Source organism: Antennarius striatus, chromosome 7 (genome assembly GCF_040054535.1).
Source record: "Antennarius striatus isolate MH-2024 chromosome 7, ASM4005453v1, whole genome shotgun sequence".
NCBI lineage: Eukaryota > Metazoa > Chordata > Actinopteri > Lophiiformes > Antennariidae > Antennarius > Antennarius striatus.
In genome coordinates, this window is record NC_090782.1 from 12,374,638 (window position 1) to 12,386,974 (window position 12,337).

The window sequence follows — 12,337 nt, forward strand, 5'->3', positions numbered from 1 at the left end:
GAGGACAAATCAGGCTGCAGGGGAGGGTTCATAACAGCACTGGCACGGCGCTCACATTCCTGCACTTGACGAGCCAGAGGGCCTCCACAGGGTGGGTGGTGGTGGTGGTGGTGGAGAAAGGTTGACATCTCCTCCTCCCCAGTCGTCTGGGGTGTCTGGACAGACATGTACATATGTGGTATTATCCCTGCTTATGACTGACGTGCAGGGAGGATGGACAACTCTTTGGCTCGCGGCTGCATACTTTTCTCTGGACGTAAACGCAAAGCTTGTACTAATGCTGCATTCCAGGCAACTTGAAAAATGGGAAGATGGAGAGCACCCTCGAGAAAAAGCCCAAGGAGCTCCACTTAATGTCAAAACTCCGACAATTAACTCAGAAGGAATTCAGCGAGCTGGAGTCAGAGAAGGTCAGACGTACCTGACAGATCGGGGGGCAGAATCCAACAGGAAGGCTCAACTCCTCTGAAATGTATTAAAAAACACTTTGGAGGCACATTTCAACCTTAGTTGGTAATAAAACAGTTACTTGTAGAGTTGTGTAACGATACGTCCAACTCCCGCAGTGTTAAAGTTAGCTCCAGTCATTAATGAGGCAGATGTTCATGCTCTGTGGTTTTCCCAGCCATAAAACGCAGCATCAAACATCCTGAGCAAGAACGTGTGTTCAACCACGGTGATTACTGAACACAACTATGTGGATGAACTCTTGTCAGTACTTAAATCACACTGGCAAAAAAAAGTCACCCATCATTATTTCAGTTGCTGAACAACGTATGTTTAAGTGAACGTGTGTGTTTGTGTGTATTCTCATCAGACGTAGGCATTCTAAACATTCTTGGGCCCAAGATGATCTGACATAGATTCAAGGTGATATGAAAGGTCTTGTTTGTCTGAGTTTTTGTTACCTCTCCTACAAGTCACACATCCTGTACAGCAGCGGTCCCCAACCCCCGGGCCGCGGACCGGTACTGGGCCACACAGGAAGAATTATTAACTTACATTACGTTTGTTTTATTTATTTTTGGAATCTGGAAGGTGTTTTATTTTGAAAATTACCTGATTATGTTACATCCGTCTGTCAGTGGTCCTCAACCACCGGGTCGCGACCCGGTTGCATTAAGTACCGGGCTGCACAGAAATTTGACTTTTTAAAAAAAAAAAAAAGATTATCAGTCTAAAGATGTTTTATTTTGAAAAAGTGACATCTGTGCAGACACACAGACGCATGCATGAGTCTGTCCTGCTTGACGGGTCTCGGTCATGTGACAGGTTACCAGCCGTTACCCCTAAATTAAGCACCCACAACTGAACCAGTGTTCTGGATTAAAGTCAAGGCAGATTATCCTGAGATCGCACAAAAAGTATCGAAAACCCTGGATCCATTTTGCCATACAGTATTTCAAAATAAACCTCATCAGTGCAGTCACTTGAATCGAATAATATAATTATTTCTTAAAATAATTTTGTTTACAGAGATTTGTCATCTGTTTCATGTGTTAAAAATGTAGCCTTGAACACGTGAGGTAAAGCAACACATTTAATCAGGCAGCCTGTTTTTGTTCTTCAAGATCAATTTGATAAAACGTGATAAAAATGTTCCTCCGATGAAAACACTGAAAACAGCAGCGGACAACATTAAGAAAAAAATTCACGCCAACAGTCAGAGTTATTCGGTTAAAAATCAGACTAATTCTTTGTCATATATGAAACCTGAGCAGATGGAACATTAGAATTAGCTGGTCCTTAAAGTCCAGTGACACAAAAACGTCCCACTAAGTCTTAATGAAGTGGAAGAAGAACGTCTGTGGCGCTACTGCTCCAGGTTTGTCGCTGAACTCTGGCCAGCCTCGGGTGCTGAGCCACTGGGAAGGTACCTGGCCACCGTCTGGACGTTGTTCTCGATCATACCCTGGATGTGGCCGTCCAGCTTCTGAAGCAGCTCTGAGGAGCGCAAGTCCTCCTCCTGCAGGAAGCGAGAGACCATGTGGTCAACAGGAGATGCCGACGACGGCTTCTGGTAGGGAAGAAAAACACACAACAGTAGGTTCATGCTAACGGAAGACGGAAAACATTAGACTGGTGGTTATTAAGAGATTTTTATATATACCACTGGAGAGGGTGAGGGTGTGTTTTTCTGTTTCAGGGAAGTCAGGGAGTCTTCAGAGCTGGAGGTTTGTCCCTCAGCAGCACATTCATTGGAGGCCGTGCTTGGCACCGAGTTTGTCCTGTAGAGTCTCATGCTACCAGAAGAGGAGGAGGAGGATGCTGACAAATGAGGCCTGATGTCTTCGACTTGGCTGCAGGAGTGCTTTTGGAGTGGGGCAGGGTCTGGAGCTGTTTGAAGAGCCACTGGATCTCCACTTCAGAGTGAGTCGTAGCCTGCACCTCTGTCTGGTTGTGACGTCTGCAGTCCTCAATGCTACTAATAAATAAGAAGACAAATGAGAAGCTTCATCTTTTGTGCACGTACATCTCATGTGTTCCCCAGGTACCTGTCCGGAGCAGGCTGCGGTTGGCTGACTGTGGCCGAGTTCTGCATCTCAGAAAAAGTTTGTCTTAAATGCTGATTCTCTTGTCCCAGGCTGCTGAGAGATGACACATAACACTCCCTCAAGGATGCAAGAAAGGAGTCCCCCCCCTGAGGACAGCAGAGTGAATCAGAGAATAGTCAAACGAAGAAAAGAATCCAGCCTGCTGCGGTTTGCAGAGCTGTGAAATGACTAAATAACAACGATGTCAAAGCAAACAAACCTCAGGTGACTGAGATTCCAGCGTCTGCTTCAGTCCCTTCAGATGCTGGTTCTCAGTTTGTAGAGTCTCCAGCTGGGCCTGAGTCATCTGAGAAAAATGGAGAAGAGGAATAGGAGTTTATTTGTTGGAGCACTGACCACATAGTAATAGTGACAGATTTCATGGAGGGAAACGACTGAGGGCCAAAGAGGAGTTGATAAGATTTTGAGGCAGATCTGGATCCAGAATTTTTCTTTCTTAGCTCTTTTAACTTTCTAAAAATGTCTTCTTTTTAAAAATTTTATTTTATACTTGTTTGATACCCAAAAGGAAATAAAGAGCACACTCTAGTGTTAAGTCTTGATCAAAAGCATGCATAAATATTAGTGAGTACAGGCCCCTGTAGCACACACACACAAGGGGGCCTGTAGGCATGTAGTGGGAGGTAGAGTGAGGGGCGTCTCCTTCCTGGTGCGCCCCAAATGAGCAACTTTTAAAGGTGGAACGGCGCCTTGCTCAAGGGCACCTTGCTCAAGGGCACGTCGGCAGTGCTCCGGAGGTGAGCTGACACCTCCCACTGTCAGCTAACATTCCGAGGTGGCTGAGTGGGAGCAGGAATTGAACCGCCGATCTTTGGATGAAAATCAGACGACGCGCTCTACCGCTGAGACACTGCCGCCCCAGGCCCAAAGTGAGACCTATTTTAATGTTTAATGAATTTGAATCTTTCACACAGCTTACTTTAAGCTCAGCTGCCTTCTGTTCTGTTCGCTCCACTTCACCACAGAGCTGCCGCTCCAAGCTGGTGGACGAGTCCTTCAGTGCGGCGATGGTGGCGTCACGCTGGTGCAGCTCGGCAGTCAGCTTGGACACCTCTTTCCTCATCCCATCCACCTCCCCGCTGTGAGTCCGTTGGGCCCTTTGAAGCTCACCTCTCAGCTACAGAATAACAGCAGAGAAATTGTAATAAAGACATTAATTGTAGAAACACAGAATGGATGTCGAAACTTCTAGCCAGTCAGAGAATTTTGACCTTTTTTCTTTCAGCAACAGACGCATCATATTCTGCTTTAAGGCTCCTCAGTTCCTCTGTTTTTGACTGGTCAGCTCTCTGTCGACTCATTCTATCCACTCTGAGCAAACCAGAAAAAAATCAACACAGACCCCAACTACAAATTTAAGATGCACACTTTCTGTCATAAAAGTTAACATTTTTTCACATTATGCATTCACCTCTCCTTGACACGTGCCAGTTCAGCCTTGAGATGAGCCTCACATGCTTGGACGCTGTGCAGCTTGGCTGTTGTCTTTTCCAGATCTTGTCTGAGGGTTTCCACACCAGCGCAGCCCTGAGCTGCCAGACAGTCCTCCAGAGAGCTGAGGAAACAGTGTTTTTATGGCTTCCATTACAACTCTATTGAGGCCACACATCAGTTTTAGAGTCTAGATCGCCCCCTGGTGTACTGCTGCCATACAACATCGTCTCCTGATTACTAAAAATACACTGCTCACAAAAATTAAAGGAACACTTTTTTTAAAAAATTGGGCCTGACATTAAATAAATTAAACCAGTCTGATGATTTCCTGGTTGGTTACGCAGCTGAGGGCATTGTTGATCATTTTCAGCTGTATTGGTGTTCATGGAATTAACAGCAGGTGCAATACAGTGGCAACAATTAGAAAACCCTCAAAACAGGACTGGTTTCACATGTGGAGGTCATCTCAAGTTTCTCCCTCTTGATCTTTTTTGTCTGGTTTTCCACTCGTGCTGGTTTTGACTTGAGTAATTATCTCTACTGGCAGTATGAGGCGATTCCTTAACCCTACAGAAGTCGCACAGGTTGTCCAACTTCTCCAGGATGGCACATCCACATGTGCTGCAGGAAGAAGATTTAATTTGTCTCCCAACACAATCTCCAGAACATGGAGGAGATTTCAGGAGACTGGTGGTTATTCTCGGAGAGCAGGACAGGGCCGTAGAAGGTCCTCAACCCATCAGCAGGACCAATACCTGCTCCTTTGTGCAAGGAGGAACAGGCTGAGCACTGCTCGTGCCCCACAGAATGACCTCCAGAAGGCCACTGGTATGAATGTCTACACCCAAAAAATCAGGAACAGACTTCATGAAGGTGGCCTGAGGGCCCGACGTCCTGCAGTGGGCCCTGTGCTCACTGCCCAGCACCGTGGAGCTCGACTGGCATTTGCTCAAGAACACTAGAATTGGTAAGTCCGCCACTGGAGCCCTGTACTTTTCACAGACGAGAGTAGATTCAACCTGAGCACCTGTGATAGACATGACAGAGTCTGGACAAGACAAGGGGAACGTCATGCTGCCTGCAACGTCGTTCAACATGACAGGTTTGGTGGGGGTCAGTGATGGTCTGGGGAGGCATATCCATGGACGGACGCACAGACCTCTACTGCCTAGGAAATGGAGCTCTGACTGCCATAAGGTATCGAGATGAAATCCTAGAACCCATTGTCAGACCCTATGCTGGTGCAGGAGGTCCTGGTTTCCTCCTAATGTACGACAATGCCCGGCCTCATGTGGCAAGAGTATGCAGGCAGTACCTGGAGGATGAAGGAATTGAAACAACTGAATGGCCTTCAGGATCCCCTGACTTAAACCCAACTGAACATCTGTGGGACATTATGTTTAAGTCCATTAGGCGCCGCCAGGTTGCTCCTCAGACTGTACAACAGCTCAGGGATGCCCTCACACAGATCTGGGAGGAAATGCCACGAGACACCATCCATCGTCTCATTAGGAGCGTGCCGCGACGTTGTCAAGCATGCATACAAGCTCGTGGGGGCCACACAAGATACTGAAAAGCATTTTGAGTTGTAAAAATGAACTTTTTGAAAATATGGACTAGCCTGCCACATCTTCATTTCACTCTGATTTTAGGGTTACACAAATGAGTCCTCTGTAGGCTGAAAACCTTTATTTCCATTAAAAAACTTGGCATCCTTTTGTTCCTAAGGCATTGCCCTGTCGTTATTTGTATAGATATCCAACTTCATACTGAGATCTGACATATCTAATGTGTTTCTTTTAAATGCTCCTTTAATTTTTATGAGCAGTTTATATATTCACAGCTACAAACACACCCACCGAATGACGTGGTCTTTAGCTTTCAGTACTTGGTTGAGTGCAACAGCTTCATTTCTTAGCCTTTGACGTTCCAGACTGGCTCTTTGCATAAATGCATCCTGGGAATCCAATGTTGCGTGGAGCTCCTGTCTTCCCTCTGAGAGGACCTGTGGAGCAGTGGATATCCTTAGCTACTAAAATAATGGCTTAACGTCCGATGCTGCTGCACAAATCCACTACACTAGGGCGAACTAAGAGAGACCCAGCTAGACCAAAACAACATGCGCAAATGATTTTTAAGAGCTGCTGTTTGTTACTCATGATGAAATAAAGTTTTTTTAAGAGTCTTGTGAAAACAAAAATGTTAGAATTGGAAGGATACTTTCAAGAAAATGTGACCCGATAATGTTCACCCAGAGATGTACCTGTTTACTTTGAACTGTTTTACATTCAAATGGTAACAAGTACTACCAGCAGTCTGCTGCACTGTGCCTTCACTGTAGACTGACTGAATAATATCAAAGTTGGACTTTGTCAAACAGATGCTTTATGTGGCTTTTTCTACTACAATGGCCCAACCATGGTGATATGTCTGGGATAGATGTAACTCAACACTGGCATTATTGAATTAACATTATCTATGTTAGATAAAAGAACATTTAATGTTCCTTACTAAATCACTGTAACACTGAACCTCATCAGACTAACTTTAAAAGCGAGTTGTGAACAATTCTTATTTTGTTTTAGCTCTTACATTTCCTCAAACTTTTCAAGACTTCAGCTAGTCTTCAGTTACTTCATTCCCTCACAACCCATCACTAGTTACTGAAATGAGCAGGCCCTCTCAGCAGACGCTAACCTGCTGCTCTGTCTGGTACTGTCCCAGCCGCGTCTCGAGGGGTCGGAGGCGTTCCAGCTCCAGCTGCTGAGCGTGAAGGCTTCCCTGAGCCTCCTCCAGCTGAGTACGCAGACGCTGCACCTTTGAACAGCACTGCTTGTGCTCCGTCTCCCTTTTCAACAAATCACTCTGAGCCTGTGAATCAAATGACAGAAACGATGTGAAAAATAACCAACCTTGACTTTCCCTCTGCATCATACTGTCCTGATGTGCTGACGATTAAGTTTTTACTCTCAAGTGGATGAGCTCCTCAGTCATACTCTGATTCTGGGCCTCCAGTGCTTCAACTTGTTTCTGGTAATGAATGCGCTGCTGCTCCCACTCCTGTATGCAGAGACAAGCATGATTTCATCCCACAAAACCAACAGATGGCAATGAGTGATTTCAAGTAGCCAGGGAACTGTAAAATGAATTAATTCTACTGGCTGCTGTACCTCAGTCTGTTCCCTGATTCCAGGTCTCTCAGATTGATCTGCCTCTGTACTACTCGTTCTTCCACCGGTGTCCTTGAGGTGTTTGCGCTGAAGCTTGTGATAATTTCTCTTTAATTTATCTAACTGCAGGAAATGTTTTTATTGAGACAAAATTATTCACATCATTTTGATGAGAGGTGGTGAAAACTGGATTATCAATGTGACAATCTCTACTCCTTGAAATTCAGACAAATGACTATGTGTAAACCCGAGCAAAGAAAGACATTACATATGTTTAAGTTAACTTTATGTCAAAAAAGGGCTTAACACATATTACAATCTCATTCATTTGTGGTTTAGTCACATTTTTAAATCAACATTGTAGAATGGTGAAAATCAGAATTTTTATGACCTTTTTCTTTACATTATTCAGTGTCTAGAGTCATTTTATGTTCAGTAAAAATTTTTTTTTACTAATTTTGTTCAGTAAGGATTCTCTAAACTCTGTCAATATAAATATATTGATTACAGGTTCATGAAATGAACAGAAATGACCATTTACAAACTGTATACCTTCGTCTGACACAGAATTTTCTTTTAATTGTGTAAAACCCAAAGTGTCTTACTTCTTCTCTGACTTTGAGAAGTTGTTGTTCATACTTTGCAGCTACATCCTGTCGACCCGGCTGTGCTGCTTCCAACTGATTGCGGAGCAATTTGATCTAAAGTCAGGGGTACAGACAGTAAGTACAGTATTTTAAAACTGATAATATCTCTCCTTTTACTTACACTCTGTCACAATCCTGCTGCCAACCAACACAACAAATCATTTTACGTAATAATAACGTTACACAGACAGCTCAGACAGAGCGATTATTGGGAAAGAGAGACGAGGCTGAGAAGATTTGGACATGGATGTATGAGAGTACAGTACAAGATGCTGAAGGAGGAGCTACAAGAAGAGAAGAGGAAGACCAGTGAGGAGGTTCATGGATGATGAAGAGTGAGGAGATGCAGGTGATTGATGTGAGGGAGGAGGAGATAGAGGGTATTAGAACCCATAATTGACAACCCATGAGGACAAAATGCAGAAAGGAATAGAAGGAATTATTGTGAATGAAATGCAGTTACTGAACAGTAACTTCAGAGATGTGTTTCTGCACCTCCAGGTTCCTCCGTTCAACCAGGTTGGTAGAAGTCAGCAGCTCCTCCTCAGCAGCTCTCAGCCTGAGCCTCAGGGCCTGCATCTCAGCCTCCCACTCCTGCCTCTGGTGATTGATCATGATATCGATCTGCCTCATCAGTTCCTGAAGCTCTGGGTCGCATGATGACAGCACAGAGCTAGAATACACAACAGCAGAAAATAGCGATCCGATAAAATACCAGGTAGCCAAGAGGTTGACATCTCTACAAATAGCTCAACAACACCGCGATATGATGAAACTAGCTCAAGTTGATTAGCTCGTTTGGCTAGTTAGCACTGATGTTACCTGAGGTCAGGATTGTGAAGAGACGACTCCATCCAGAAGTGATCGTGTCAGTGAAGAACAAACGCAGTACTCAGTCTGTGGAAGGCTTTGTTTTGGTCCCACGTAGCTAACCGCTAGACGGACTGACCTTACAGTGACTGTGTTACCGGTAACAATTAGCTTAACATGATTAAACTCAGCTGCACCGACCTTAAAAAACTTGCCATGCTATAAAAAATGTTGTATTAATTATTTTGGAATAATAGCTAAGGCTAAGCGAACTAAGGACATAATGCTAACGATAGCTACCTCCATCGTGTCCACTACTACAAACTCCTGTTATTTTGTTTACATCGTTATCTGAACTCAGAACTACAACTGTTTTTCCTGCCCTGGGGATTTTTCAGGCGGTAACCCAACTGCCGACCTGTGACGTCATCACGTTCTACGTCACACAGCTGGTTATGGTCAATGGACACCGTACGCGCACAGCCTGTTGTAGTAAAATGTTGACAGAGCGTCAGTTCGATCAGTTTCACGATGTTATGTTACGACGCTGCCGTAAAACGTATTGAGGCTCGTCTGCTCAAAGTTTAGGGCGCAAATATACGAAATCTCGAGTAAAGTTGTTCCGCCATGGTTGGTATTTTCATTATTATATACCAATATCTCCCTCGGTGAACACGTGGCTCGTTGGTCTAGGGGTATGATTCTCGCTTCGGGTGCGAGAGGTCCCGGGTTCAAATCCCGGACGAGCCCATATTTTATTGCGTATTATACATTAATCTTTTACTTGGTTCCTCGTTTAGTAAATGTTTGGTAAACAGTCGTTCAAATTACTTTTTGCTGTTTTTTGGAGGTTTATGGATGTAATGAGGGAGAACATGAAGGTAGTTGTTGTGAGAGAAGAGGATGCAAAGGACAGGGTTAGATTCGCTGTGGGGACCCCTGAAAGGAAAAGCCGAAGGGAAAAGAAGAATTGGAGCTCTGATCATTATCAGACACTTATGCGCCTGCGCGACCGACATTGAAGCAAGTCGATTAATGGTCAATCTGAATTTTGACGTCAGCTCAAGAGCAGCTAGCTCTTCGGAGAAGGTGTGTGAAAGAGAGTCGGCGCTAATCTTTGTAGTTGACGGCAGAAAAATATAATAATAATATCTCAGTACATTCAGAAGCCGGCTCGTTGGTCTAGGGGTATGATTCTCGCTTTGGGTGCGAGAGGTCCCGGGTTCAAATCCCGGACGAGCCCTCTTTTTGTCGTGTTAGTCCGTCGTTTGTTGATTAACAAGTCGCCTTTCAATTTCAAGTGAAAATCTACAAAGTTATAACAAAATGAATAAATACGAATAGAATTTAATAAAACTGTTGGCTGAACCAGACGTCTTTAAATCATACGTCAGGCGTCCTTTTGATCTGGAGCTGCATTTCATTTGATTTCAATTTCGCTGTGACTAATACAGTCACAGCGAAATTACATAAAAATAACAATAAGTCCACTATTTTTGGTAATCAGTTAGTAATCTCTCACTTGAAATCAGATATTTGATTAAAGAAATCTAAGAAAAAGTTTGGCTTATCCCATGTTATCGAGTGGTTCGTCCATTTGGCCTTAAAAAAGGAACGTTTTAAATTAGTATGCGGAAAATTGCTGTCCACTAATGTACAAGTTCTGTGTCAAATGAATTAACTCAATGCAAAATAGATTTGCGTAAACATTGTCACTTGCCCCACGTCAAACAAGGGACAAAAGGCATCACTCCATTCACAGCTGCTGTGGCCTGAGGGTCTGGGCTGTGTGCCCCCCTCCCCCCAACACACACACACACACACACACACACACACACACACACACACACACACACACAGACACACACACACACACACACACACACACACACACACACACACACACACACACACACACACACACACACACCCTCCACCCCCACGAACACAACAGACACTCTTAACAGGAGGCAGACGAGTCCTGCTTCCACTCTCTGTGTGTGTGTTTGTGTGTGTGTGTGTGTGTGTCTGAGCTGAAGGAAACCACGTCTGTGCCTGGAATTATTTCATTTTTATACATTTCTGTGAGTAATGTGGAATTATTCTCATTCATAGCATTGATATATTGATTTCATTATTTTTCTTAAAATGTAATGATTTTATGGATGCTGAGAGGCAGTTTCAGTGTAATTGAATTCCAGTTTACCTAAGCCTTATTTGTTGTCAGTAAGAACTACACTCATAATATACAGTGTCAGTTGAGTGTGTCTCATCACGATGTCTCAGTACACCTTTTTTTTGTTATAGTTGTCTCATCTTTACACTCTTTACACTCAGTCCATTGTGATCATGGTGCTGTGTGAGGATGGAGAGTGTAGCGTCTGCCTCCTGCCCTACTCGCGGATGGACAGGATCCCCCGGCTGCTCCACTGCAGACACACCTTCTGTGACCAATGCCTGGAAACCATGTCGCAGCCCAGGAGCGGGCTGCTCACCGTGGGATGCCCGCTTTGTCGTCGGGTGACCTGCATAGGAGGCGGCCTCAGCGTCCAAGAAGCTCTGTGGGTCAACAGCAAGCTGTGGGAGCAGATCCCAGAGGAGGAGGAGGAGGAGGAGGAAGAGGAGAAGGACACACTGAAAGGAGAGGCTGAGGAGGAGGCGATGGAGTTTAAAGCTGAATGGTGAGTTTCACCACAAGTCAGTACTTCACATGTTGGATCAGTCTCCTTTTTCTAGGACCATCATGACGTCTACAAACTTTGCCACCGCTTATTTTTTCCTCATTAATTTCTTCTAAGTCTCGTAAGTATTGAATGATTAAAGAAACTAAAATTGTCTCTGCTTGAAAACAGGTTAAATTTGAATAATTATAACATACCTGCCAAACATTCCACCCATACCTGTCCAGGATGTTAATCACCACGTTTGTCCACAAGGCTTTGGTAGCACTGAAGCTCTGCAGATTGTTTTCTTGTTGGACTGAAACTGTCTGAAACTGGGGCTTTTACTCCTCAGTTCTTCCTCCGGGTCGACCACAACGAAGATCAAACTGTCCGTGTTCTTCAGAAGGTTCAGGTTGACAAGGCGACACCAAGAAAGAATTGTGCCTGGCAGTAATGTGTAAGTTTACTGTGTGTAAAATAGCCAGAACAACAAGAGAAAATCTGCCATGTGGAGTAATTAATTTTAATTTGTCTTTTAATTAAATTCTATTTGTCTTCTCTGCAAAGCGAAATGAAATCTTGGCGCCGGCTTCCAGCTGCAGAGAGAGTATGACAGGAGCGGGATGACTGACGGTGTGTCAGGTGACACTTCCTCTCAGGATATCTGCTGATGGTTGCTGCCACTAGGAAACCCGTTAGGACCCAGAAACCATTCATGTTTCTTTCAGGTCATTTTTTTGTGCTCAGCCAAAGTTTCCCTTCCCTGTCTCATTATTTATTCTCCCAGCTGGCACTGTGGGATTTGGTTCAGCTTTCCCAAAGGGACTCACACCCAAAGACCCCCTCATGACAGATGGTCACCGGGGGATGTTCTCGTTTGGATAGCTGAACATTCAATTCAGTCTTTTTTTTTTTTTTATTTATGATAGCCTGTTACTTAAGGCTTTTAATAAAACTATTTTTGGAAGAACGTTTCTGCATCTGCGTCTGTTTTCATAATGAATGCTGATCTGACCTTGTTGCTGTTGGAGTTCAAAGCAGAAATAAAAGCTTCTGCT

The 12,337-nt window shown here is 44.2% G+C and overlaps 2 protein-coding genes and 2 non-coding genes across 5 annotated transcripts; 3 read left to right on the forward strand and 1 right to left on the reverse strand.

The window, feature by feature from the left end:
* Positions 1-1,526: 1,526 nt before the first annotated feature.
* Positions 1,527-9,033, reverse strand: cep63 (centrosomal protein 63). The gene is given in 15 exon segments (XM_068319308.1): positions 1,527-2,017; positions 2,111-2,278; positions 2,281-2,425; positions 2,496-2,641; positions 2,755-2,841; positions 3,475-3,672; positions 3,767-3,866; positions 3,967-4,110; positions 5,849-5,994; positions 6,687-6,860; positions 6,957-7,049; positions 7,160-7,282; positions 7,765-7,860; positions 8,302-8,479; positions 8,629-9,033. Coding segments are annotated over 15 exon segments (2,034 nt in total). The 5' UTR covers positions 8,661-9,033; the 3' UTR covers positions 1,527-1,813.
* Positions 9,034-9,294: 261 nt separating this feature from the next.
* trnap-cgg (transfer RNA proline (anticodon CGG)) lies at positions 9,295-9,366 on the forward strand. The gene has a single exon. It is a non-coding gene; the product is annotated as a tRNA-Pro (tRNA).
* A 421-nt stretch (positions 9,367-9,787) lies between these two features.
* On the forward strand, positions 9,788-9,859 carry trnap-ugg (transfer RNA proline (anticodon UGG)). Its single transcript has one exon. It is a non-coding gene; the product is annotated as a tRNA-Pro (tRNA).
* A 722-nt stretch (positions 9,860-10,581) lies between these two features.
* im:7152348 (uncharacterized protein LOC559250 homolog) lies at positions 10,582-12,243 on the forward strand. 2 transcript variants are annotated; one of them, XM_068320208.1, is made up of 4 exons: positions 10,582-10,700; positions 10,954-11,297; positions 11,632-11,736; positions 11,847-12,243. In XM_068320208.1, exons 2-4 carry the CDS (start codon positions 10,966-10,968, stop codon positions 11,890-11,892), a joined length of 483 nt encoding a protein of 160 aa, XP_068176309.1. In that variant the 5' UTR covers positions 10,582-10,700; positions 10,954-10,965; the 3' UTR covers positions 11,893-12,243. The 2 variants fall into 2 exon arrangements, with proteins under 2 accessions (XP_068176309.1, XP_068176310.1); XM_068320209.1 differs by having other exon boundaries at positions 10,607-10,700; positions 10,924-11,297.
* The last annotated feature ends 94 nt before the right edge of the window (positions 12,244-12,337 follow it).

Coding starts and splice junctions, on each gene's coding strand:
- im:7152348 (XM_068320208.1), top strand. CDS start 10,966: ATGGTGCTGTGTGAGGATGGAGAGTGTAGCGTCTGCCTCCTGCCCTAC. Junction 11,298..11,631: donor ATGGAGTTTAAAGCTGAATG/GTGAGTTTCACC, acceptor TTTACTCCTCAG/TTCTTCCTCCGGGTCGACCA. Junction 11,737..11,846: donor ATTGTGCCTGGCAGTAATGT/GTAAGTTTACTG, acceptor TTCTCTGCAAAG/CGAAATGAAATCTTGGCGCC.